This window comes from Desmodus rotundus, chromosome 12 (assembly GCF_022682495.2).
Source record: "Desmodus rotundus isolate HL8 chromosome 12, HLdesRot8A.1, whole genome shotgun sequence".
Taxonomy (NCBI): domain Eukaryota; kingdom Metazoa; phylum Chordata; class Mammalia; order Chiroptera; family Phyllostomidae; genus Desmodus; species Desmodus rotundus.
In genome coordinates, this window is record NC_071398.1 from 14,761,355 (window position 1) to 14,788,311 (window position 26,957).

Here is a 26,957-nt window from a genome sequence, read left to right on the forward strand (position 1 = left end):
TTCAGGGTCCCAGCCCAGTACACAGGGCAGCCTACTGGACAGACCATTGTGGGGGAAAAGAACACACTTCTTTCTACAACCCCAGCCCTCCCTCCCTTCCCCTGTGAACATCTGATAATGCCGGCCCCAGAGTCTATTCAGGGTAACGCTAAGAAGGAGCAAAGAGCCTGACACAGACTTAGTAACTTTCCACCCTATTTTCTAATGTCACTGAAAGTGGCTGACCCTGCTGCAGGCCAGGTACCTCTCTAGGGTTGATGGCCATCCCTGGGGAAGTCAACTGTGTTTCTGATTTTCCTTGTGTGGCCCTTGTTCCAGAGGGCAAAGGTAGGGATTAAAGGTGTCAAAGAAGTGTTGGGGCTATGTGAGTGCAGCATGGAAGAGGGCCATCTCTTGAAGCAACGAGAAAACAACTGGAGAAGAATTCCTCTCTCAAGGCCTGACATTATTGGGAGAAAGAAGGAAACAGGGCTGAGTCCTCTGGGAAGTTCTGTGCCCAAAAGAAGGGACAGAGCCACTCTGACAGATTTGGCCTTCCCACCAGCTGTATTAGAAGGCTTAAGTGGCTCTATCCCACAGGTCCTAACCACTCTTCCTTGCCCACCCAGCTTTCCAACATGAGGAGGCTACGGAGGGCGGTCACTATAGGGCCGAAGTGCCTTTGTACCAGATTCTGCTAGTAGACTCATTGGTATTTAAGGTTCTTCCTGGCTCTGGGTGGGTCTTGATTTCCCTTGGGTTCCACGACCACTTTTCCAGAAGAGGGGACTTTACTCCTACTCTACAAGGTAGAGTTTCGGGGCTCAGCCAGTTCTCTGTCTGGGTTCCTCTGAGCCATACTGCCAGTCACCCCAAGGGCTGAGCTGCTGCTCCCCACCTTATTGGATGGTACTCTCACTGGTAGCTTAATCACTTAATAGCCTGCACCAATTTGCAACCCAGTTAAATTCTTTTCACTGTGAGGATATTTTAGCAAGTGAAAGCCAGAAGGATTGGGTTTCACTCCCATTATGCTCATTTAAGTAAGCTTACAATTGAAACAAGTTCCCCAAGGCTGGAGGAATCGTTTTTTGCTGGTGGGAGAGGTAGAGCTCTCTGAAACTCTTCCCTGGGCAGTGCCAGGCAAGGCGGTCAGCCGAATCAGGAGGAGCCCACAGCTATCAGCTGTTCATCAGGGCTCTGCTGTGGCCAGGCATTGATCCTCTGCCCTCCAGTTCCCACCTCACCTCCCTAGCATCCCAGTCCCGAGCCACACTATTCCTCTGCACCCCCACTTCCAAGAGAACTTGGGTTCAAGGAACAGACTCTGGGGCCACGTGGGGCAGGAACATCTCAGAACAGTCTGTGGGATGAAGGAATAAGCTGTTGTGTGCTACTTTGTCGTGTTAACAGGGTTGGGAAAGGAGGTATCTGTGAGTGTGTGCCTCTGAGCCTGTCTAGCACCTCTGGGAGCTGTCCTCTACTGGGAAGGCATTCAGTCCCATCCAGCCTGTTTGTCAGCAGGAAGGAGAGCTGGCCCCAAAGCCTTGGGCTTGTTATATCTCTGGCCTAGCAACCAGAGCCTCAGAGAGGAGAAAAGGTTAATCCAGAAACTCCCAGGAGTCCTTAGGACCAGAGAAGCCCCCACTCCCTCACCTCGGGATGTTGAACAGATGGGAGGGAGTCAGCAAGGAAGAAGCCCCTTCATTGTGGGATGCCCTGCTCACCTACCAAAGGCTGGTGTTGGGTGCCAGGCTCTGTGACGGGCCATCCAGTCCCATTTCTGGAAATTATATTGGTGCTTACTGTGTTAGAAAGCCTGGCCTGGGAGTCAAGTGGCATGGTTCTGGCCCCTCTTCTGCAGAGGCCCCCTCCCTCTCTGGGCCTCAGTTTCCTCAGCTATAAAACTATAGATTTGGGCTATCTACCCCCTAGAGTTATTTCTGCATTTTCTGATAATCTGAGCTGGAGCCTGAAATGACTCGCTTTGGTAGCCCCCTGGAGTAGGGGCCCATCAGCAGGCTGACGCCGAGGCCTGGCACTGGGCATCCTGCCAACACTTGGCCCAGGCCAAATCTGCTGTCTCATCCCTCCTCCTGCTGTAAAAGCAGAGAGGCTAAGACTGAAGCCCTGACTGCAGGAAGGCAAGCTGTGGTGCCAGAACTCTGGGTCAGGCCTGAGGTAGGCTTTGATTTCCCTAAGGAGCATCCTCAGGCAGTCCGGCTCCATGCTGATGGAAGGCACTTGTCTGTCTTGTACTGGGCAGGGCTGCCAGTGAGAGGATCAGCGATGTGACAGGCAGGTGGGTGGGGATACTGAGGGGTCAGAGGAGTGTGAACGTCATTATCCTCATTGTCATATACTTGACTAGGCCATTTTGATACAAAAGGTGTCTTTATTGAGGTCTGGGTAAGAATTAGGCACTTGGCCAGAGCAGCAGCTTAAATATGAGGCAAGCAGTCAGGGGTTTAGCCATGCCCGGGGCTAGGTTGGGGCGGTGAGGCTGTAGGCACAGACTGTCCCTAGAGGGACAGAAGTCATGGAGGAAAGGGGAAGGGGACACAGAGCAGTCTGCATCAGAGACCTGGTGGGCTGGCCCCATGGGGCTGGGCAGGAAGCTCTGGATGGCAGGTCCAGCAGGGAGGGGACCAGGCTCTCTTGTTCCATGCACCCCTTAGACCAGGCCTTAGCCTCTGGATGGGGCCGCCATGCTGGGGGCTCTTCCCAGGCCTCACTTCTTCACCTTGGCATCATAGGTGCCTGCATTCTTGTAGGCACTCACATAGCCACTGTCATCAAGGATGTCCTGCCGCCCAGCAATGCCCTTGCCCTTGCCGCTCTCGTCGAAGCGTTCCTTGTGGGAGCCGGTGTACTTGCTGGTGTCAGTCAGCCGTTCCACAGCTCCCCCTGTTTTTGCTTTCTGTTTGGACAGAGTTCCCCCAGGAGCACCTGGTTAGGGAGCCCAGCCCTTCCCACCCCAGCTGAGATTCCCCACATGCCCCTCAGTATCTCCCTGAGACCAGCAGGGCACTTACGGTGACGCCTACATTGGCTGGTTCCTTGCCTGCTACCAACTGGCAGATGGCATCGAAGGCCTCCTCCTTGCTCTTCCCCTTGAATCGCTTGGGTGCCAGCTCTTCCAGGGCCTTCTTGAACTCCTCATAGTTGATGACCCGAGCAGACTTCCCCCTGCCAGGTATGTGGGCACCGTGAGTTTTCCCCCTTCCCAATGTCCTCCCTGCTTCCAGCCCCTCAACTCCCCACCTTCTGGAAACATCAGAAGCAGAGACTGCCTGGGGCTCACTTGACTTTGGAGAAGACGATGTCGACGTCAGTCCCTGTCACGGCCTTTCCGTCAGCCACCTTGCAGTCCTTGCACAGCTTGGCCCAGTTCTTGCCATTCATCTCTTGCCCACTGGCCTTGGGGTCACCATGGATGGCAAACTTGCGGAAGCTCTCCTCCAGCCCGGCCATGTCTGTGCTTGCTGCCATGCCACCCTATAGGGACCCACCTCGGTCACCTCTCAGCCAAGCGGCTCCCCCCTCCCCAAGGCACAGAACATCACTGCTACTACCTCAAAACGTGCAAGGTCTGAGTTGGGGGCACTCAGGATACATACCCTCAAGAGCTGGAGTGGGAGCTGCCTATAGAGAGGGGCCAGCACTCAGTCTCCCTGGGCCTCCAAGCCCTGAGAAAGAACCCCAAGAGGAAAGGTCCTGTTGCTTAATGCTAGCCCTGTCTTGGAGTGGAGTTCAGAAGATGAAATCACAATGCCCACCCCAGGCCGGGAACAGAGTGGCCCTGTCCCGAAAGACTGTGAGGGCAGCAGCTGCGATCATGGCTTTGTGTGGCCCTGGCACAAGGCCTGCTTGGGTAGAAGTGAGAGTGGCAGAGCAGGCCTCCCTCCCTGGGAGTTCCGTGCCAAGCTGGGTCAGGGCCAGGCTAGGCTGCTAGTTGGGCAGGTATTTAGTCAGGACAGTGTGTTTGTCAGGGTCATGAGGACCCATCAAGACCCAGCCCTGGCTGAGAAGGGCGCCAGAGCACAGGTGGGGGTGCATGCCCTAGGCAGGGGTGCAGCTGGCCCAGCCAGGACCTTGTTACTATTTGCTGTTAAACAAAAACATGAGGGGAGCGGGAGCCTGGGGCTGGCCTGGCCACAGTTTGCGAAGCCTGGAGACGGTTGCTAAGGGAGGGTGGTGCTACTTGGAGAATGTTGCTAAGGGCAGGATGGTGTCAGAGTGGCTCAGGGAGAAGCTCCCATTGCTGCTGGGCTGGGTTGGGCTGGGGAACAGGGACCCACGGGTGGGGCACACTAGCACTCCCAGCACCTGGGGCATAGGCCATGGCTTCCTGGTCCCTTGCCACCCATTGGGGCTGTAACCTCCCAGTGTGTGGAATGGAGGAGGAGCAGGAGATTGGGGGGCTAGCCTAGGGTAGGGGTTGTAGAGTTATAAGCCCCCAGAGGCATGTTGATGAGTAGGACTGTGGCCTTGGCCCTGTGATCCTCACACCTATACCCTGCACCAAAGCTCACTTCCCAACACCATCAGCCCGCCACTGAGACCCCTTGGCCATACCCTGAGCCCCACCACACCAGTCCACCCTCCCATAGCCGTAGGCACTCAGCCCTGGCCCTCCACACCCTCAGCCTTATTCCCCCTGATACTCAAACCTCCCTCTCCACACCCACAGCCCCGCCCTGAAGTGCCCCACTCTGGACCCTTCTACAGTCCCCTGATCCCATCAGCAGCCCTGAGACCAAGGGCTTGGACCATTCTTTCAGCATCCATCCTTGACATATATACTGATAGCCCTGTACCTAAGACTTCCCCAGAAACGTGCTCAGCCCTGCACTGAAGGGTGCCCCCACCCCCACAGTCCCCCTGCAGTCCTCTGACCACACCCTCAGCCCTGCGCTGCTGCTGCTCCATCCGCACACCCACAGTCCTTCCTGAGACCCCTAACCAGAGCCTTACACCTCAGTCCCCCTCCACACACCCTCAGCCCCGACCACGCCCATACACCCCCACCCTTGTTTGTACATCACAATCATCTAGCCACACACTCAGCCCTGCACTGAAGCCCCCCCAGTGTCCGCACCCCCAGACATGCATTTCCAGACTCCTAGATACTATGTTGGGACACCTCCTGCATTGAGACCTCCCTGAGCACACCCACCTCCTCCACTACAGCCTCCTGACCAGTCAGTCATGTCTTCAGCAACCATCTTATACCTCTGCCTTTTATACTAGAGCCTCCAGTGACCGTGGCCTAGGCCTCTGCCCAACTACCCCCTCTACTGCTACCACTAGCCAGTGACCACACTCGCCCATCTCAAGTCCCAGTTTCTGGAACTGGGAGCACACACAGCGGTTACTTTGCAGCGACTCTGTCCACAATCCCAGTGCTCACTGCACTAAACTTCCCTCTCCCTACACTGCAACCTCCCACCAAGGACCCCAGAGACCCAGGGCTTGCTCAAGGAGGTTAAAGCCTAGGGGACCTTTCATGCCATAGGATGCTTGTCCTGGAGACTGGCAGGATCCTGCATCCAGCGCTCACTCCTTTCTGTGGGAAGATGAATTCTTGGTAATTTCGGGGCTGATGAGATAGAGCCAGGTCACAGGCTGTAGTCCCAGGGGCCTGCAGGCCATGGATGGAGCAGCCACGCCCAAGGCCACCAGCTTGCTCCCGCTGGGACAGCTGGAGTTATCAATCAGCCCAGCAAGGAGGTGGGGGTAGGAATGGAACGCTCGGCCCAGGGCAGGGCCGCTCAGCTGGCGTCCTAAGCTCGGTACCTTCCAGGGCTGGGACCCCTTCCAGGCCGCTCCCACCCCCACCCCTCTTCCTTATCCTGCAGGATACTGTTTAGGGTGGTCGGCGCCGGGGTTCTCCTACCGACTTCTACCTCGTGGCTGCTCCTGCAGCCCGCGTTCGATGGACAGAAGGACACAAGAATGGACCCACGGACGCGGGAGACCGGGCGGCTCTGCAGCTCTGCTCCCTGCCGGCTCCAGGGCGGGACTGCATCTCGGGCGCCTCTGCTGTATTATCCCCTGTTTCTCGGTCTCCATAGAGACGCAGAGTCCCACCCCTGGGGCTGTCTCAGCGGGAGAATGACCGAGGTCAGGCTGGCTCCACCCACCGGACCCCGCCCCATCGACGCTAGGAGATTCGCGTGGGCAGAGCTGCCAAGATTGCCGCCTTCTTTCGCTTCCTAGGCAGCTCTGAGGCCTTCGCCGCCCGGGAGATCAGCCCTCTGCAGTGCTGGACATCCTCGGATGGCTTCCTAATGGGAAAGCAGCCCCCCATTCTGTGCTCCACCCAAAGTTCAAAGCAGGCCTCCGCGTCCTGGAGAGAGCCAGCTTCCCAGAGCCACAACTGAAGGAGGGGTGGGGAGGAGTGGGAGACAGGGAGGGTAAGGGGCGGGGCAGAGGATCCGGAGCATCCCTTCCCTAGGTGCCAGTGGGGAGTGGAGTCTATAGCTGGCTCAAGACCATGGCTTGCCAATTAACGTTTGGTATCCCCAGGTCACAACTCAGGAGCACTGGGGAGAGGGGACAATGGGCGAATCAAGAGTGCCCAGTCCTAGCATCCTGGTACACCTACAGCCCATCCACCGCCAGAATAAAGCTCCTGAACCTCCCAGGTCTCTGCTCCCTCTGCTGCCTCCAGCACTGCAAAGCCTGCTACCACTCTTGTCTCCGAGTAAAAACTCTTATCTTCAAGAAACATAGCCTCCTCCAAGCAGCCTTCTAGGATCTTTCCTAACCAGGAGCCTTGTGCCTGCCCACCTCGGGTCCTCGTTCACCTCCATATGACAATCTGGGTGGTCACATACTATAAGGAGGCCCACCCCACCCTCATCCCCTAGACTGGCGGGCAATGGTCCAACTCCAGGAGAGCCCATGGCCCTTGCTATTCAAAAAGTTTGCAGTAAGTCCGCAAAAGCATAAAAAAGTTTATTGGAGCATCATGGCCAGTGGGGCAGGTATTGCTGAGTCGTGGGGGAGGGGGGCCGATCCTGCCGGCAGTAGGGGCTCCTAAAGTGCACTCATTCTGCGAGGGTGGGGGTGTTGCATAGAGAGTCGGGTCGGCCTGCCGGCCACTCCTCCTGGGCCCTCCTGCCTCTCGGTCCAGCTAAGCCAGGCCGGCCTCCTCCGGGCCGCCCCGTACCCCGGGCTCGCCGCTGCTCGGGCTTACGAAAACAGCAGGCAGATACGCCTGCAGTGCCTGCAGCGCCAGCCCCGGTTCTCCGCCCCTGCCTCCGGGAACGGCCAGGGTGGCGCTGCCCAGGCGCGTCTGAGCCACGGGAATCTCGTCCATGGACTCGGCTGACGCCGAGTGGTAGGTGCCTGCAGGGCCAGCAGCGTGTACCGGGCTAGTGCCGGCAGAATCCGACGAAGAGCTGGAGCGGTGGCCCGGGGCCCGGGGCCCTGCGGGGTGGACGGAAATGTGATTCTAGGGACTGCGACACTCTCGGCCCCTACCTTTCCTTCCCTCGGAGCTCCCGGTGCAGGATCCGGTCAGGAAGAGCCCTCACCCGGCTTCCTCTTTTTCTGCAGAGACAGCAGGGAGCCTGAGTGCCCCTTCCCCAGGTCCCTCATCACCAAAGGAGGCAGAGGAGTGAGGCAGGGTGGAGGCTTCTTCCCCAACCCCTTCCACCAGGGGGGCAGGGGGCCCAGCACAGTACCCCATACCTGGGGTCGGATTCCAGGGGGCAGAGCGAGAATCTCTGGGGAAGAGGGTGGTGGAGGCTCCTCTTGTCCACTGGTGGCAAGGAATGGGGAGGAACTGAGGGGGAAGTGGGAAGGTAAACTCTGAATGTGGATAATCCCGCAAATCCTACCCAGATGGAGGTCCTCAAATAAGCCTCCCTTCCTAACAGACAATAAAGGGGCATTGATCTGACCAGCAATAAAGGGGCTGGACCCAGACCCTTGCTTTGGTCTTGGCATTGGCTCACCCCCTTTCTCCCACCTCAGATGGCCCTGCCATGCCCATGGGAGATGCCCAGCTAGCACATGCCCAGATCAAACTCACTTGGCATTCACTGCGGCAGGCCTGGCCTGGCCAGGGGGCTCTGGACGCACGTGGCTGAAGGTCCGCATGTAGAAGTCCATCCCCTGGGGAAGGTGGGGGTGAGGGAGGCTGGGCTGCCAGATGTGACCCAGGGTCTTATAGGTCCTGAGACCACCCAGTCGTGGACATAACACTCTCTACCCAGGCCTCTGTGAGAGGTCTGGGTGCAGAGGTCTGCTGTTCTCCTCCAGGCTTCGCAGCTCTGCTGGAAAAACCCCTTTGCAGGATGAAGCTTAAAACACCCATTTCTGGACCTCACCCCATCTCCACAGACCCCCTCATTTCATCTAGTCAAACTCTGCTTCCTCCAGGAAGCCCTCCAGCTTCATGGGTCCAAAGCATCATCAAGAGCTGCTCTATATAAGGGTGGTGATGGGAAGAGGTGCTCAAATCTGCCCTCTTGTGCTCCTAGCCCCTCCCAAGACTCCAGTCTCTGAACCGATTTTTTTCCCCAGCTGAGATGTGGTGCATGGCTTGTGTGCATGGCTTCATGGTTCCCGCCAAGCTGAATTCTCAGAGCACCCCACAGTCTTGGCTGCTGGGGAATGCTAGGTCCCCCCCACCCCTAACCAGAAAGGGAAGGCAGTGAGGTGGTAGAAAAAACACCACCACAACCCCATCCGGGACCAGGCTTATGGGTGAATTCTGTGTCTTGTTTAGAAGTTGACCCTAACAGCAACCCTGTTTGTTGCAGAGGCTGAAAGCACAGGGGCCTGAAGTTGGGATGTCACAGGAGTGACCTAGGCCTGCACCCCAGCATGCAGGACGTGCTCCAGCTGTGTGCCCGTGAGGACTGCAGGTGAGGAAACAAAAGCCAGGAAAAGGCAGCCCTTGGAAGGCCTGGTGCCAAGGATGTGGGGCGGGGTCAGGACCGTGACAAGGCCCCGCCCACAGGGCGGGAGGGGGGTGGAAGGCACTCTGACAGCTGTCGCCTGCTCCACAGCTGTTTCCATGGAGACCCAGGCGTCCTGACTAATGCAGAGAGGACAATGTAACAGCACACACGGTCTCTAAAACAAGGCTATGTTTGGGGGCAACGGCTCCAGAGTGGGGCCCCTTCCGCATTCCTGCTCAGGGTGGGGGTGGGGAGGGCACTGGCAGATCTAGGGGACAGAGCCTAGCTGGCCACAGGCTGGCTGCACAAATGCAGAGATTGAAGCCTCAGCAAGCTGCATGTCCACCCTCTGCCCAGGTTGGCCCTTGGGGTAGGAGTGTGGGGTGCCAGCCTAAACAGAGGAACCCTGGGAAAGAGGAAGGGGCCTGAGGCCAGTCACAAGGACTTGGACCTCAAGGTAATCCTCCCTCCACATCTTTCCTTTTCCCCATTGTGAACCTAGCACCCCGCCAAGGCCCAGCAGAGAGGGTCAAAGCCTACCCTGACGTCCCTGGACTCCAGAAGCATTGGGCAGAGGAAGCTGGTGACCGTAGAGGAAGCCTGAGGGGCCAGAACGGGACAGGAGCTAGGCCCTAGCCAGCTGGGGAAGTCTGAGGGTGTCACCAGGGTGTCCCGACTCAAATCCTCCTCCCCTCACCACAGCTGGCCCTAGGATCCTCCCTCAGAGGTCTTCAACATGCGCACATTCTTGAGTGGCACTGCAGCTCCTCTCAGCCTCTGCTCTCTCTTCTGCACACCCACTGGGAGGGCCTCCCTCAGGCCCTTCGCAGATGATGTTAAATGTCCTTGTTGCTGGCACATCTGGCTCCAAAGTCTAGGTAGGTTGTGACTACAGGGCAGGGGCCCAGAGCTCTGGAGCCGGGACATCCCAGGGCTAGCCCTGCCTCAGTGGGCACCACTGTGCCACTGGAGCCTCAGACTCCTCTGTGAGGCGGAGATGGGGATGATGCCCACGCCCCAGGACGGCTGCCACTGTGCTTACACGGGGTTTGTGTGCAGCACCAGGGCAGGCACACAGTGGTGTGGCAGGGGGTCTCCACCAATAGTCAGCACTGCCCCAGCCCTGGCAGCCTGGCCCACCCCCAGCAATGGGAACAGGAGAGGCAGGGTCCCAAACACTCTCCCGACCCGCCCACCAGCCTGTGTTTGTGTCTAGTTGCCATGAGGACTTGGGATCTAGGGCTCAGTCTTCCCAGCAAGGACCTGCCTGGGCCCCCCGCCTTCCCAGTCCCTGGGGGCTCTGAGCACTGGACCTCCCCTCCCCTCAGCTGCTGACCTCAGGAAGCCATCGGGCGTGGGAATGGGGACAGGCTGGTCAGCAGCTGGGCTGGCCAGGCCCTAGCCTGGGTTGGAGGGTTCCTGCTTCAGAGTGTCCAGACCTTAACTCTTCCCAGACCCAGCTTCTGTTTAACCTTTCTTGACCTCTGTGTGCTCATTTGCAACATGGATGTGGCCACATTACCTGCCTCATGGCTGGTTTAAGGATTAAATAGTGTATAAGGGCTCAGGTTACAGGTGGAGATAACTGCTGACACAGCCACTGGTCCATCCCCCTTATCCCCCACAGCCCCAACCTACACACTTCTAGGCTCCCGCGTTCCAGACCCTCCAGCACATGCTTGGAGCCCAGACCGGTGCAAACACAGGGTTGGGGAAATGCACGGCTCCTTTGTGCTGTGCCCACACTTGAGCAAGCAGGCATGTGCTCAGCACAGGCTTGGCTTCACCCCTGCCGCCCAGCACCCCTACCCCAGCTGCTGTTCCAGACCTGCTTTCCTTTGCCCTTTCTCATCATTGGCTGCAATCTGCACAGCCCACCCCCCAGTTCCCATCTCCCACCCCTCAGCCCTCTGGGCCACTTGTGTACCTGAATGGGCCGCATCTTGGGGGGACATGACTCGAGCTGCCTGTGGGCCCCCCTTGCCTCCTGTGGTGGACGATGCTGCACGATGTATTCATAGGTGGTGAGCTTGTGCCACACTGAGGGGTGAGGACAGGGCTCAGTGCAGTGCCAAGGGGACCCTGGAGTGCAGAAGGTGAGGGAGGGCACCAAGTCCCAGGCTGAAACCACTGTCCCCATACACACTAAGCCATGGAGTGAGACCAGGCCAACACAGAGAGCCAACGGTGGAAAGGGCATGGCTTCAGGGCTCTACAGCCCAACTGGTACCTCCCTGCAGCCTAGGAACCCCTACCCCCTGCAAGACTAGAACGCTGGGGTGGGGGGTGGGGGCACTTACTGAGATAAATGTGGAAGCAGAGCAGGTGGCCGAGCAGGGCTGTGGACAGCAGGCCCAGAAGGATGAGCAGGGCAGCCAGAGCCAGGATAGCAGGAGCCTGGGTCTCCACAGGGGCGGCAGGCAGGAACACGAACCACACATCCGTGTGGTTCTTCAGGGCTGTGAGGCACAGACAGACTGTGCTTAGCTGGGGCTGTGACCAGTGACCAGAAGAGGCCCAGGACTGAGGGGTGGGAGCAGGCCTGAAGCCCAGACTGACCTTCAAAGTGGTGGTTGGTACGCAGCCTCATGGGATTGACAAAGAACTCCACGAAGACATAAGTGGCCACCAGCACGAGGAGTAGGACACCCAGTAAAGCAGATGCCACACTGTGTAGAAAGAGCCTGGGCCCAGCCGTGGGCAGCTGTCAGCACCCAGGTGCTCCAGCTGGGTAAAGGGCCCAGTGCTCAGAAGGACCCATGGTTGGGATGGGGAGCAAGGCCTCTGATCCCACAGGTCCAACTCCTCGCCCAACTCAGGGCAATGGCAAAGATGGGCGCCACCCCTCCAGGTCCCCACTTTTCCCTGGTCCAGCAGAGGAAAGACCCCAAACCTACCCTCAGCAGTCCCAGGAGGCACCCATCAGGAGCACACAGAGATGCACACCAGCACCCAGCTCCTCCACAGCCCCCCATCCCCACCCCACCCCACCGCGGCCTCAATGGCCCGACTCACACTCAGACCCGCACAGTCCCCGGCACCCGTTCGGCCCATGTCCGCTCTCACCGGTAGTTCCTTTCGCCCACACAGTTGTTGAGCCACTTGCAGTGGTGGTCGAAGCCGCACACACACTTGTTGCAGGCACTGCAGTGCTTAGAGCGAGCACTCCTGGGGGAGGGGAGGAGGAACAGTGCGATTGGTCCGCTTGTTCTCCCCTTGGCTGCTGCAGGGGCTGGCTGGAGCGGTTAGAGCCCTCGGATGGGCCGGGAGCACTGGGACTGGAGGGGTATACCCACCCGGCGCCTCCCCGGGACCACCGAGCTCGGTTCCGGGGAGCGTGCGCGCCCTCTACCGGCACTGAGTAGCGAGGCACCTGGAGGAGCCAGTGTTTCTGAAGAGCTGGGGACCCAGAGGCAGAACAGGTAGTGGGTATTATATTCTCCCACTTGGGAGCTGTGCACCAGGTGATGGTGGCGTGAAACAGAAATGGGACTACCTTTCCACGCAAGGGCCCCTGCGCTGAACCAGGAGACGATGCAGGTGTGGGGCCAGGATGCAGAACAGAGCAAGGCTGCTAGGCGCAGGGCCTACATTGCTCTTCCAGACATCTCCATTTTTTCAGTGCCTGTTTCCCTGCAAGTCTATGGAATTATACTGGCATTCTTCCAGAAAGCCTCAGCTTGTCGGGGCTCATCCAAAGGGCGCCAAAAGAAGAGGAGCAAGACGACACCTGGGTGAACTTGGGGCAGTTCACCAAAGATCGGGTGAGATCGCATTAGGAATAGGAGTCTCCCAGCCCCAGAGAGGGACTGGGGAAGCCCAACGGAGTGCAGAAGAGTGGGGAGCCTTCCCCCAGAGCTGGACGGAGCCCTGGAATGGGCAGCAACCGCTGGAGCACCCACGGAGAAGCACCACACTGACTGGTGCCAAGTGAAGGGAAGGATGGTCAGATGCCCAAGTCCTGTGCACCTTACTAATGCTATGGGCTCGCTCTCAGTCCTCTGGACAGACCCTCTTCCGACAGGCTGCCTGCGTCTTCAGATTAGAAGCGGGGAGCTGCCCTTGGACCACACCCCCACGCCCAATCCTCTACCTGAGGCTGGGAGACAGGAAGCTCTAGGTGGGGGAAGGGCTCGAGGGAGGAAGTGGGTATGGGCTCCGCACTTCTGACTTGTCTGCCCACTAGGAGTGTGACCTGGAGCAAGTCACCTGGCCTCTGTGGGCCTCCGAGTCGTCATGGGTAAACGAGGATAACCGTGTCAGCTCAGGCACCAGACAGGCTGGTGGTGACTCTGGCTCTGCTGCCCAATAGCCATATGACCTCAGGCAGGCCTTTCAGCCTTTCCAAGCTTTGGGCTCTTCCTCCTCTATGGAGAAAGATGCTGTCCACCTGCAGGTGGTTGTTCATAAGCACTTGGCACACCGTAAGTACTCAAGTGTTAACTCCCCTCCTCATCCCTATCTGGGAATGCTTGTGAGATTGGGGTGGGGGGTGGTGACAGGCAATGTTATTCATCAGAAATGTTTGTGGGTGTGTGGTCATGCCAAATGTTTCCTACTTTTACTGTTGGACATGCTATTCCTCATCTTCTGTTTCCAGCCACCTTCTCCTTACCTTCCCCTTCACCCAGTTCTCTGTTACTCCATCAAGAGTCTTGACTGTATAAAACACATGTGTTACTAGGATGGCTGGTTGTAAAGCCCTGGGCATGCCCCTCCCTGCCTTGAGCTCCCACTGACAGGTCCCCAGGCACACTCATCACCCACACACAGCCTGCGTGCACTCACACATCCACGTCGCACAAATTGCAGTGCAGGTCTTCAATGACATGTGCGTGTTGGCTGCGGTTGAAGATGGGCAGGGGCCCTGCATAGCTCTTGTCCCGTACGTTGGCATCTGCTGGATCGATGGAGACAGCAGTCAGGTGCACCACGAGGTGGCAGGCAAAGATGGCGCCCATACACTCCACAGGTTAAAGGTTCACTCCACACACTGCCAGCTGGGAGCCCCACCCCTGCTTCCTGTGGCCAGAGAACTGTTCTCCACTTCCATGCGACTCCCTCACTAAGAGACTCGTAGCCTGTGCCATCCCCTACCTCCTCTCCAGCACACCCAGCCCCAGAAGGAGGAGGTCAGCAGCCATCTGGTAACAGAGCTCATAAGCCAGCACTGCCTGCTGCTGCCGCGGGGCCCCGAACACAGCGCCGTGGCCTCACTGTCCCAGGCTTGGCACAGGCCCTGGCTGGTCTGACCTCCAATTCTGATTTGGTTTCAGATTTGAAATGGTGAAGTGAGAAGTGAGACTGAAAGAGACCATCCTCTAAGTTCAAGGGACCCAAAATATAAGCCCTAAGCTTGTTTGTCTTGCTCTCACAGGAAGTCTGTTCTGAGAGGGGAAAAGCCATCCTTTCTCATAGCTGGGCCTGACGGACCATCACTTGCAGACGGGGCCTCATACATCCACGGCCTCCCTGACCTGGAGACAAGGTACTTGGACCCCTGGGGCTGAGCATTTGGATGTCCTGACACATTCAGGCCCTGACCAGACACAGCATATCTAATTCCTGGAGCTGAGACACAGGTCTTCCAAGGACCTGTCTGCTCGGTGATTGGACCAAATGCTGGAGATGAGGAGGCTGGCAACGTGCTGGAAAGTCTAAATGTTTAAAAATTCACCAACAGGTTCCACCCAGGCAGCCAACCATCCTCCATTCATTTACCCTCTTGCTAGCCAGGCAAAAACATCATCCCTCCATCATTCATCTTCCATCCATCAGCTGTCCAACCTCCTTCCCTCCCTTCCTCCTCCTCCTCCTCCAAATTTCCCTATATGTCTGCATGAGCCAGGCTCCACCCTAATGTCCTGTACATAGTTGAAGGATACAATCCTGTTTCCCATCAAAACCCCTCTCTGGCCCTGGCTGTGGGTCAGGCCTTTACCTCTTGCCTGGGTTATTCCACAGTCTCCTGACTCTGCTCCTCCTCTCTCAGTCTCCTTGAATCTGCCCTTCTCTTGGCCCCAAAGTGAACTTCCAAGAGCTTAAACCTAAAGCCTTGCCTACTACACTGGCTTTCAATGGCCCTCAAGCTAGAGTTTACTCTCAGCTCAGTGCCCAGGCCCCTTACACTCTGGCTCCTCTTAAACCTCGCTGGTATCAGCAAACACTACTCCTCCCCATTCCAGCCTCTCTTCCGACACACTGAATGTGGGCAGACATTCCATTTCCAGCCTGTTGCAACACTTCTCCCACCCCCACAACCCGGTTCATTCATTCAACTGTTCACGAGGTCTTTCTCTACGCCAGGCATGGAGGGATATGGCAGGAGCAAGACAGACGTGGTCCCTAGCCCCCGGAAGCCTGCAGTCTGCTGGGAAACACAAACGTCCATCAAACAATGGGTTGATTACAGTGAAGAAAGGTCATGGGACTGTGTGAGTTTGTGTGATCCCAACTAGCCTGAAGGGACCCAGAAAGCTTCCTTGAGAAAGTATCGCCTCAGCTGAGATTTGAAGAAGAATGGGTAACAGGGACCTGGCAGGTAACGTAAGGCAGAAAGGGGGCCTGGCTCATTACTGGGGGCAAGCAGAGTCCCAACCAGAGGGGTGACTCCGGCTCAGCCCACAGCTACCATGTGAGATTGAGGCCCCACCCCCCAAAAGGAACCAGGGCCCATGTCACCAAATTCTGGCTTCTCTAAAGGAACCAGAAATCTGGATTTTTATGTGAGGCCTCTTATTTTTTAAATGTTGACAAGGAAATAATTTTTTAAAACCTACCTGCCGAAGGAACATTTAAGATCTGTCCTTTAATGTGTTAATTATCCCTCAATTAAAATTAAAAATCCATAGGCCAAATTGGTTCATGGGCTGTCAGTTCTTGACCTCTGACCTAGCCGGGTGTTTGTGTGGAGAGAGAGGCCAGGGGCTTGCAGGCGGAGCCCAGGGTCACGACAGAGAACAGCAGAGGACATAGTACACGGGGCTGGTGAGACAAGCAAAGGCCAGAGCATAGCCTTGAGCATCTGGACCCTCATCCCTTAAGGCAGAGAAAGAGCCATTAGAGGGTATGGAGCTGGGGAACAACTCCATCATATTTGCTTTTTGAAAGAGCACTGTGGCTGCAGGGACCCAGATGGACTGGCCAGAGTGAGAGCGGGCATGGGGAGGCAGGTTAGCCAAGGCAATGGTCCTTGAGAAAAGAGAGGCAGATGGCAGTGGGGAAAAGAAGGTGATTCGATAGCCATTTAGGAGGTAAAATCAACAGGACTTGACGATGGACTGGAGACAGGTGATGAAGAAAAGGGGCGGAGTCAAGAGCAACTGGACAGGTCCGTGAGGTACTGGTGAAGGGCCCAACCCCCCCCCCCCCCCCCCCCCCCCCGCCCCGCTGTGAGCAGCAGGGGTGTGTCTGGGCCAGTGCTGGTCTGGTGGCCCACCTCCTGCATCCACAGTATCCTCTACGAGCCCCACCCCCCCACTTACCATGGACCGTCCCCAGTCTACAAGGCTCTCCCCCAGCTGGAGGCTGAGCACCCAGAGCTGGGGCTCTGTCTTGCTAATCTTTGCAACCCTAGGTCCCAGGCTAGATCCAGGCTCAAGGTGGATACTTGGTGCTCATCATTGCCCAACCTCACCCGAGGGAGCCCGGAGAAGGAAGGAAGGAGGGAGAGCCATCTAGGCCTGGACGTGGGGTGCCAGACCTGGTGGTTCTGTGAGCCGCCGGCACAACCCTCAAACCACCCCAGTGCCTGAGAATCTCTGCTGGCCTCACTAGGTACCAGCTGTGTGACCTCAGGGAGTCACTTATCTCTCTGAGCCCCAATTTCTTAGTAAAGTGGGAGCAATACCTTCAAACTACTGAGGGTCAAATAAGATAATCCAGGTACAGGGGTGGGCACAGGGCGTGGCACATAAAAGTGCTCAGTAAGTGACAGTCCTCTCGCTTCCTGTTATTTGTTCTGATTGCATTCACTTCAAACCACATGGCACAAACCCAGCTACTCCTGAGTGAGGGGTGTACCCATTCCATGTCAAGAGAAGGAAATCCCACGAAGCACTCTATTTAATGACCCTGAGTAAGGCCTACTGGTCACCTCAGGGAAAGTCCAGTTTCCCACTTACAGAGCTGACTAGGCCCAGGGCCTGGTGAACCAGGAAGTCCCCCAGTGACACTGCTGGTGCCTGAGGGTGACAACCTTCTCTAGAGTCCTTCTCCACACACTTGCCCTTGTCACTCACCAGCCCAGGGCTCTGTTATTTCCCAAGACAGTATGCTCACAATTATGGCTCGTGCATTCTGGGGCTCAGACACACGTCCTTGCATGCTCCCTGTCCCCACCCTGGAAAGCAGGCAGGACTCTTCTGTCGGACAGCTGAGACCCAGAGAGCTGGCAGAAGCTGCTCAGCCTTGGGTAGCACTGAAAGGGCTGAGCTGGGAGCAAGCTCCGCTGCTGACTCTGTGTCCGAGACATTCAAGTTCATCCCTGCAAACCTTCAGCTCACCCTAGCTCTGCTCCCTGAGAACCGTCTCCACGGAGGGCACGCGCATGGGCGCCCTCCGGGCGGGGCACGTGGCCGCCTGCTGCACTCCCATCTCTCAGCCTTGCAGCCTCGTTCTCTGCAGCCACAGCACTAGGCTCCTGCAAGTTCCTGTTTGTCATTGTTCCCAGGAGCCTCCCGGGCACCTTTACCCCCCTCTTGTCGATTCGACCTTACCCTAAAAGGGCAGGGTTTACAAAATCAATGAGTGTAGCATAATAACCTGTCCAAAGTAAAACCACATTTTAAATGTACCAGAAACCTTACTACGTACAAGAATTCTACCATGGCCCTTTTTGAAGAGTGAAAAATCCTTTCATAAATGAAATAATTACTCCCTAACTTATCCCTTATTGAGCTCTGGACACAATTAACCTAAAGAGAGCCTTCAAGTAGTACTCTGGTTGATGGGGTTCCCTTCTGTTGTGGGACTTTAAATGCTCCGAGGGACTTTAGTCTGGAGGCTCACCGCATCAGGCAGAGGGGCCACATGGCGGCCAAGGCCAGGCAGGTAGGCAGCTGGTCCCCTTGCCCACCTGGGAGGAGACAGCACCTGCCTGTGCCCTCTGAGGCTCTGGAGCCCACCCTCAGACCTCTGCCATGTACTCCATCCACTGCCCCCACAATCCCACACACGAGCCTGACACTCTCCCAAGGATACAGCATAGCCAGCGGGCACCCAGTGGTGAGGCAGAAGGGGGACAAGGACCCCAAAGCCGATCACAGCGAAGAAGAGGTACAGCAGCCAGGCCACAATCTGGAGTGGGTGAGGGGGCCAGCTCCACCCATTCCGGCGTGACCGCTGGCCCTGCAGCTCCGGGGAGGGTCCGCTGGCCTGTGTGGGCGCTGTCCACACACTCTTCTCAGGGGCTGTCTTGTTGGAGGGCTTGTTGCAGATGTTCATCTCCAGAGGGAGAAAGAGCAGAGAGAGCATTAGCCTGAGGAAGCCCAGGCTGGAGCCCAGAGCCCATGCATGCAGCCAGCTTTCAGCAGTGGGGGAAGCAGGCTGGGATGTAAAACCACCTCCCAGCTACTCTGCAGGGGAACCCAGTGCCCTAGCATGATGAAGTCGAGCAGTGGGGGAGCGTGGTCTCAAAGTCCCAGAGCCAGCTGTGGCCCCGGCCCTGGCCAGTACGAGGTAGGAGGGTCCAGGGTTTATTCAGGACACAGTGGGGCTGCCCGTTGCTCAAAGTGTTCTGTCTCCACAGCCATCAAAGTTAAACCCAATAAGACATGTTCTCATCTGGTAACAATATCAGGCCTGGGCCAGAGCGATGAGAACACATGCTGATTCTGTTACGATTAGTCACCTCTGTCCTGTGGCCCAAATGCAAGTGTCAGAGAGGGCCCCCTTACCATTTGCTAAGGGAAACAGGGAGTGGAGTTCTCCAGAAGGGGAATCTGGCCTCTGCTCCCAGGCAAGCATGTAATCCCTTTAGGACAGGGAGGACTATGGAGTCTCCCTTGTGCCTCAGAAGGGTTGCTGAGGCTTCTTGGCTGGGGAGGAGCCAGCACACAAGAGAGAGGGGAGGGCTCCTCCTTGGTTCCCTCCAGCAGAGGAAATGGTCATGTTCCTCCAAGTAAAATCTGGGCCAGGTGCACTGAGAACAGAAAGGTGGGCTGGCCCTGGCTGGTGTGGCTCAGCGGAATGAGCGCCAGCCTGCAAACTGAAAGGTCGCTGGTTCAATTCCCTGTCAGGGCCCGTGCTTGGGTTGCAGGCCAGGTCTCCGGTTGGGGGTGTGCAAGAGGCAACCGATTGCTGTAATTGATTTCTCTCTTCTCTCGTACATGGATGTTTCATGGATGTTTCTTGCCCTCTCTTTCTCCCTCCCTTCCCCTCTCTCTGAAAATAAATAAAATAAAATAAAGAAAGGTGAAAGGTGGGCTGGCCTGAGGGAGCTCAGGGAAGGCCAGGCCTCCACCAGAGCTGGCCACCAGATGGCAGCACTACCACACAGCCATCCTTAGGCCCAAGAGCGGGGAGTGGCCAAAGTGACAGGGAGGGCAGACAGGGTGGGCCTGTCATTAAGGGAAAAAAAGCCCTCTGGCCCCCTAGTATCTTCTGGGCCTGAGATGGGACTAGAGCCTGGGCAGGCAGCACCATACTCGGAGAGACAGGCCCACTTGGAGTTCTTGGTGGGAAGGCCAAGAGTTGGGGACAAAGCCCTGGCAGCTAGACTCTCAGGAGTCCATGCCTATGCACCTGCCTCACTTCTCAGCCCAACAAATGGCACTTGACCCTAAGCCCACTGGAAACGTCTCCTGGGCCAGGGGTACTCCAAGCACAGCCAGGGCCCTCATGCTCAGTCTTTACCAGGCAAGTCGCTTTGCCATTTGGAACACTGCCATCCTCAGGTGTTTGCTTCCCCCCCCCCCATTTCTCCAGCTTCCCCTAAGGGCAGTAAATATACTGTGATTCATTCACCTCTGCTCTCTACATCCCCTCCCCCAAGTACCCAGAACATACCTTGTACACAGAAGGTACTCAGTAAATGTTTGCTGACTTGAGAACATCTGCAATAAAAGGAAATGTGGGCATGGTAAATGGTGTGGAACCCTGGTCCACCGGAGGCCATCTGGCCCACTCTGCCCTGCCTTCAACCTGCACAGCCACCATGCACCCACAGCTCCCGGCTCCACACAGACACCACGCACCCACAGCTCCTCCGCCCCAGCTCCCCCGCCCCCTGGCTGTTAGCCTAACTACTGAACATTCACCCCACCCGAGGCCCAGAGCCTCCTGAAAGCCAAGCCTGGCATATCTGAAGCCACTTCTGAGTAGCCTCATCTCAAGGCTAAATGAGATGATCCTAGTTTTCTTCCAGGGACTCAACTGGAATCCTTGGATCATTTGCTTTGTCTTCAATAAGCAGCAGCAAAAGGCAAGAAAAGAGCTCTAGCTTTGGAGGACAAAGATCTAGGTTCAAGTCCCGGCTCTGCACCTGCTAGCTGAGTGGCCTGAGTTTCTTCATCTGAAAAACAGGATTAGGGTCACCTACCTCCGGCTGTGTACAGACCAGCGACACTGCAGGTGAAGCTTGGCACAGAAATGCTCCCTAAATGGTAGGCACCATAATCACCCTTAAAATAGCCCTTCGGGTGGGTTGTCCTCTCTCCAGACTGAAGCATCTGATATCTGATGTTCTATGAGGTTTAAGTCCAGAGTGACTGGACTTAAGAGTTGAGGTTGCTTTCTTACATCAGTGGTCCCAAGGAACACATGTCATAAGAGCTGGGCCGCGGGGTCACCCTTCTAACCCTTTCACCTTCAATCAAAGGTGATGAAAAAGCTGGCATCACTTTATTTTGGATGTCTCCAGTGGTAGCAAATTTTTATCTTTGGCCCTGGCTGGTGTGGCTCAGTGGTTGAGCGCAGGCCTGTGGATGAAAGGGGCGCTGGTTCAATTCCCAGTCAGGGCATATGCCTGGGTTACAGACCAAGTTCCCAGAAGGGGGTGCACGAGAGGCAACCATGCATTAATGTTTCTTTCCCTTTCTCTCTCCTTCCCCCTCTCTAAAAAAAAATAATAAATCTTAAAAAAAATTTTTTTGTCCTTGATTTCTGAAAACAGTCAAAGGTGACCAGGTCAAGCCCAGTGAATAAAGTTCAGCTGGGCGGTTCTGCTCAGGGTAGGAGGCAAACCCCTATCAATTACACATCTCTTCTAGGGTGACATCATCACCAGGGCAACAACTTTAAAGGGAACCCACGAACTAGGGTCCCTAAGTCCTGGCTTTCTTTCTTTTTTTTGTTTTTTTAAAGATTTTATTTATTTATTTTTAGAAAGGGGAAGGGAGGGAGAAAGAAAGGGAAACATTAATGTGTGGTTGCCTCTCGCACACCCCTACTGGGGACCTGGCCTGCAACCCAGGCATGTGCCCCAACTGGGAATTGAACCAGTGACCCCTCAGTTCACAACCCATGCTCAATCCACTGAGCTACACCAGCCAGGGCTTTCTGTTTGCCATCCCCACACCTTAATAGCCCTACACCTTGAGGGACTTTATAAAGAAAAAAGCAGAGGTACATGGTTGACATGTCCCCTGCTGCCCGGAGTGGCCGCAGGCACCCCCGCCCTGGTGCAGCCAGATACCTGAGGCAGCAGGAGACACCATCTGAGGCCAGAAGCCTATGCAAACAGCCTTTCGGGTGGCCCTGACTCGAAACCAGGGCGCCCCTGGCCCAGAGAGGTACCCAGATGAGACCGTGGATGAGGGGACAGTGCTGAGAGGTCTAAGTCCCTCGCAGGCGTGGCAGCAGTCAGAGTAGATACCCAATCTGGTCAGGAGACATGCCACGTGCCCCAAAGCCTGGGCTGGCCAGCTCTTAACTGATGACATTTTCCCTTGTAGAGCTGGTGACCACACATTCTTTTGGTCCAAAAGATTTTGATCAAAAATCCTGGGAGGTCAGAGAATCCAAAATGGGACCAAGCACTGTCACCTGACCCAGGGTCACTCTGGCCCTTCCTCCCCTCTCAGCACTTCTCAAGGAGACCAGAGTGAAAGGTCGGTTGGTGGCTCTGCTCCTGGACAGTGTGACCAGCTTGCACACTCATGCCTTGTCCCAACCAGTACTTATGGGGGTCCAACCAGTACTTATGGGGGACCAGCCCCCTATTGCACTGAGGATGTAAACACAGATGAGACCAGTCCCCTGCCCTCAGGAGCTTGCTTTCTGGGTTTGCTTTCTGGGTACTCAGACATCAGGGCAATGGATGAAGGGATATTTTAGCAGCTTTGCAAGGGTCTGGGGGCAAGGTTGCAGCAGGCAAGGGCGGAGAGGAGAGGAGAGGAGAGAGGAGAGAGAGAGGCAGGCCTGGGAAGCTGCAGGGTTAGATCACAGGAGGCCAGGTAAGGAAGTGGGTACTGTTGAAAGAGCCACAGGGAGTCACAGGAAGTTTAAAGCAAGAGAATGATGAAAGGTGTTTTGGAAAGCCTTCTCTCATTTTTTTTAATTTACTTATTTTTAGAGAGAGAGAGAGAGAAAGAGTGGGAGAAAGAAAGAGAGAGAGAAACATCTATGCATGAGAGATAGGTTGCTCCCCGCAGGCCCCAGCCCGCAACCCGGGCATGTGCCCTGACTGGGAGTCAAACCAGCAACCCTTTGGTTCATAGGCTGGCGCTCAATCCACTGAGCCACAGCAGACAGGGCTGGAAAGCTTTCTAGTCACAAAGCTTTGACTTTGTGGGGGAGTGAGCATGAGCAAGAGGGGAAAGGGGGTGGGGGGGGTGACACCGCAGCAGCTCGGCAGCCCTGTACATTGGGAGGAGATGGTTGGGAGGTGGAGGTAAAGTCCACAAGCTCCCTCCTGTCCACGGAGTCCCCGGCTGCATCTTTGGTGGGCTGAGAGACATGCAGGCCTTGATAAGACTCTTCATGTACCTTCTGCTGTCACAGAACCAACCATACAGTCGAGCTGGCAGAGACACAGGGAAGACAAGAGGGAAGAGGCCCCAGGAAATGTTAGCGCCAAAGGTAGCTGCCACCTTGGTAAGCCAAGCACCCGCCTGGCTCCTAAAGCAGGCTCAGGGGTTATGCGGGACCACCCCCCACCTTGTCCCAACAAGGTGAAGTCCATTGCCAGGATGACAATAATCTGTTCACATTAACATTCAGTTGCTAAAAGCCTAAAGTGGCATTTTTCCAAATAAGGCTGGGCTACCTGGATTTATACAAATGAGGAAATCTTAACATTTCAAGTTCTCTCTGAGAACCGTAAAACATGCAACTGGAGAACAGTTGTATGACTGATCCACTTTCCTCTTGCCACCGCCACTCCAACGAAAAAAAATACTGAGGAATGTGATTCTGAAATTTATGCATGGTGTTGTCCAAAGAAGCAAACTGAGGGGAAGTACCCGCCCTGGAGAGGGCATTGCTGGATTCCTGCGAGATGGTTGAGGATTTCAAGAAACAATCAACTCAGTTACTAAAGGGAGCTGTGGAGAGAGGCCACGGGATGGGGAGGGAGGGTCAGAGGAGTGATGGAGTCCGAGGAGAGGCCTGGAGGGCCCAGAAACCTGAGCCACCCATGGGGAGCGGCAGGTTGGAGCAAGGGACGAGGGCTAAGCCTGGGGACCCTGCACTGCCGCTCACTGATTGAGGAACCTGGGCAGGGGGTGCAAATGTCATAGAGACACCTCTGGGTCTCTCCTCCTCTCACCTTTCAAAAACATTTAGCTCGAAGGCAATGTGGCAATGCTACCAAGCTTTAGAACACATACACCCGTAGGCCCACATTCCGTTTGTAGAAATTTATCCCATATGTACACTCACAAAGTACACGAAGATACACCGAGTCTTGTTTGTAATGATAAAGGACAAAAAACAGTATCAACAAACCATGGCACATCCACACAGTGGAACACCACTCAATACCGACAAGGAGGGGGGAATGACGGGGAAGTGGGAAAGCAAGGTGTGTGGTGGCCGGAAAGAGCGCTACCGTTCGAGCAAACACAAAGGCGGCGGCCAGGCATCCGTGTCCCTACACGCACAGGCTCTCTCTGGAAGGAAATACAAGGAAGCGAACAGAGGGCCAGCCTGTGGGAAGGGGGTCTAGTGGCTGGGGGTGAGAGAGAGATTTGCTTTTACTGTGTACTCCTTGGTACTGTTTACTTTTTTTTTTTTTACCATGTGCATGTACTGCTTTGGGGGGAAGAAAAACTGTCAAATAATAAATAATTGAGCAGTGTCACCTTTTGCCCTGTTGGCCCCACGAGGAGGCCGTGAGGACCAAATGTGCTCATGTGAGCCAGAGCGTGTACCCTGCCGAACAAACAAGGAGCGCCTGCCTGACAACCAGGTAACAAGAGTGCTTGGTTTTAGTTTAACCTCCAACTATTGGAGGTTTTCTCGGCCTCCAGTTCTGACTCATCCAGCGAAAGGGCTGTGAGCAAGCCCTGCAGAGCTCCCCACGAGCCGCTGGGGTCTTGTCCAAGCTGGAATCGGACAACCAGGCAGCACAACGAAGGAGATGCTGGGCGGAACCTTGTTCTAGTCCTTGGTCAGGGGCCCACTCAGCGCCAAACCCCAAGAGAAGGCACACGCCACAGAAGAGATGCTCCCAACCTCTCTTAGTTTAGCCAGAGGGTTTACGGTTGCTGTGCAAGAGATTTGCTATGGATATTTCTAAATAAGGTATCTGTTTTTCTGCCAGGGTCTGCCTTTAAAATAATTTTCACCAAGATTTAACAGATGCCCAATTTGACCACCTAAAAGAGGGCAACATAAAAAAATCTTTAAAAAAGAACTTTTAGGGGCAAGTCCTTTGTTTATTAAAATTCCCCACCGGTCCCAGAGAAGTCTCTGGCCTTAAAATTCTAGAACGTGCTCTAGTCTGACTAAGGAAGCACATCACAACAACTCCCAGAAAATAAACTGGAACTCCAAGCCATTCTCATAGGCCTCCTCTCCAGGCACCGGTCTCAGGTGAAGCTGGGCTTCTCCCTTCCACAACACGCCGAGGTCTGATGCGGGGGCAAGAGGAGCTTGAAACCTCAGTCACTGGCGAGTTGATGTGGTCTGCAAACATTTTCTGTGCCATTCTCCTCCTGAAGCAATCGCCGCAAACTGGCGACAAGAAGGATGGAGTAACAGGGAGCAGAACCAAGGCCAATGAGCAGAGGCAAGGGTTGTTGATTTTCACCAGGAAATCAACTCACTTGATTATAGGGAGCAGGCCCTGAAGAACACCCACCAAGAAACAGTCATTAAGAACAAAGTTGTGACAGAACAAAGTCAGAAAAACAAAAGGGGGAAAAAAAACCTGGTTAATTAAGCACCAATGTTGCTTTTATTCCATCTTATGAAGATTATCTGTTTATAAACCCGTCTCCCACAGGGAACCACCAGCTCCACAGAAGCAGGGACCACCCTCCATCCTCTTCTAAACCCAGCCCTCCTTCCGTAGGGGAAGTTAAGCCACTTCTTACCATCTCCGCGGCCATCACCTTAATCCAGGCCTCCATGATGGCTCCCCTACAGGGTTTCAATGATAACAACCCCCACTAGCGTTTAGAGGGCACTGCCTTAAGTGCTTTGAAGGAATTCACTTATTGAAACCCTCACTACTCTCTTGAGTTACATCCTATCATTTCAGTCTGTTCTCAGAGACCACTCCAGTCACTGGCCCCTCACTTTCTCTCTTAGAAACACGGTGCAGAGCACTATGCCCCTTTCAGCGACCAGGACACTGAGGCTCAGAAAGACTAAGCAAGTTCATCTAGCAGGCACAGTGAGACTGGCAGAACTAGGATGACCCTGACTGACTTCCTGGTGTGCCCGGTCGTGCCCACAGCAACCAGAGTGAGGTGAGCTTTTCAAAACTTGAAACTTCATCAAAACTCTCCAATGGCTTCCTCCTCCTGCCAGAACAAAGTTGAAACTCCCACCACATCCTCCAGGGCTCCTTCACCATTGTACTTGGCTGACTCCAGACCTTTGCATTTGCTTTTCATTTTTCCAGAAACACCCTTCCCCTGCTCACAATGCTGGCTCCTTTTCAAGCTTCAGCTCGTAACTTCGGAGTCAACTTTGACAACAGACCCTCCTCGGCCACCTTCTTCCATTTCACCTCCAGAGCCCTTATCCCCACCTGGAATCACTTCAGTCGTGTGTATCTGGCGCCTGTCCACCCCAGCCCCCGCCCTCCGTGGGGTCTGGAGATTGGCTGTTTGGAGCCCCCCGTGGCTCCTCTCCTGCCACACAGTAGGCTCTCAATGCAGATCTGTGAACCTGGTAAATACTAGAAGGCAGCCCTGCGCTCTGAGTGATCCCTGCAGGCAAGGCCGCGGGCTCCAGGCCCAAGCGAGGCGGAACACAGCTGGGTGGTGGCAGCCGCAGCCTGGTGGCTCAGGCCAGGCTTGGAGGTGGGAGAATCGCGGCGGTAACTCCTCACCTGCGCGACATTGAGGCCGAGCCAGATCGGCCCCGCCAAGGTCTCCCAGCGGTTCAGCCCTCGCGCCTGGCCGTCCACACGCCCCCCTATCCCGGGCGGCCGCGCTTCAGACCCTCGCGGCTGGGACGGCCCCCGGGAACGGGCGACGGCGCACCCCGGAGCGGAGCCCCATCCCGAGCTGCGCGGCGGAGATTAGGACCGCAAGTCCTAGGGCTCCGGATCCAGGGGGATGATGGCTGTACAGCCGGGCCAGGCGGAGGCTGGCTGGGCCTCGTCCGGCGCTGGACCCGTTCCCCTGGCAACGGCGCGAGCTACGGCGCCCCACAGTGGCCAAACCACGCTGCGTCACTTCGCGCCTGCACCCCGACTGAGACGGCCTGTTCACCATTCCTTTACTGCCTTTCTGCTGGAGATCTCATTGTCCCACCACTCCGATCCACAACTTGTCTTCTCGAAACCCTAACTTGTTCCAAAACCGCCGTCTTCCAGTTTCTACCGAGACCACCATTCTCAGGGAGATTCCTGCACATTCTAATGAGGCTGTGCAGGGCACTGGGTATATCGTGGAGACCACCCATGAGACCCCTGCTAAGGGGAAGACAGAGCTAGACAAATAA

At 55.8% G+C, this 26,957-nt stretch overlaps 2 protein-coding genes across 7 annotated transcripts; both read right to left on the minus strand.

Moving 5' to 3' along the window:
- Window positions 1-2,354: 2,354 nt before the first annotated feature.
- On the minus strand, window positions 2,355-6,015 carry TPPP3 (tubulin polymerization promoting protein family member 3). 4 transcript variants are annotated; one of them, XM_024555919.3, is made up of 4 exons: window positions 5,879-6,015; window positions 3,284-3,477; window positions 3,015-3,168; window positions 2,355-2,899 (listed from the first exon to the last, which is right to left on the minus strand). In XM_024555919.3, the coding sequence occupies exons 2-4, from the start codon at window positions 3,469-3,471 to the stop codon at window positions 2,711-2,713; spliced, it is 531 nt and encodes a 176-aa protein (XP_024411687.1). In that variant the 5' UTR covers window positions 3,472-3,477; window positions 5,879-6,015; the 3' UTR covers window positions 2,355-2,710. The 4 variants fall into 4 exon arrangements, with proteins under 4 accessions (XP_024411687.1, XP_024411688.1, XP_024411691.1 ...); XM_024555920.3 differs by having other exon boundaries at window positions 5,889-6,009; XM_024555923.3 differs by lacking the exon at window positions 5,879-6,015 and adding an exon at window positions 5,484-5,553.
- Window positions 6,016-6,132: 117 nt separating this feature from the next.
- On the minus strand, window positions 6,133-26,648 carry ZDHHC1 (zinc finger DHHC-type containing 1). 3 transcript variants are annotated; one of them, XM_024556210.4, is made up of 12 exons: window positions 26,341-26,646; window positions 19,905-19,951; window positions 18,099-18,341; window positions 13,686-13,861; window positions 11,964-12,065; window positions 11,457-11,581; window positions 11,198-11,356; window positions 10,825-10,937; window positions 8,024-8,106; window positions 7,681-7,774; window positions 7,524-7,539; window positions 6,133-7,416 (listed from the first exon to the last, which is right to left on the minus strand). In XM_024556210.4, exons 3-12 carry the CDS (start codon window positions 18,339-18,341, stop codon window positions 7,121-7,123), a joined length of 1,407 nt encoding a protein of 468 aa, XP_024411978.2. In that variant the 5' UTR covers window positions 19,905-19,951; window positions 26,341-26,646; the 3' UTR covers window positions 6,133-7,120. The 3 variants fall into 3 exon arrangements, with proteins under 3 accessions (XP_024411978.2, XP_024411979.2, XP_053770771.1); XM_024556211.4 differs by lacking the exon at window positions 7,524-7,539; XM_053914796.2 differs by lacking the exon at window positions 6,133-7,416 and having other exon boundaries at window positions 7,492-7,539; window positions 10,825-10,979; window positions 26,341-26,648.
- Window positions 26,649-26,957: the final 309 nt, after the last annotated feature.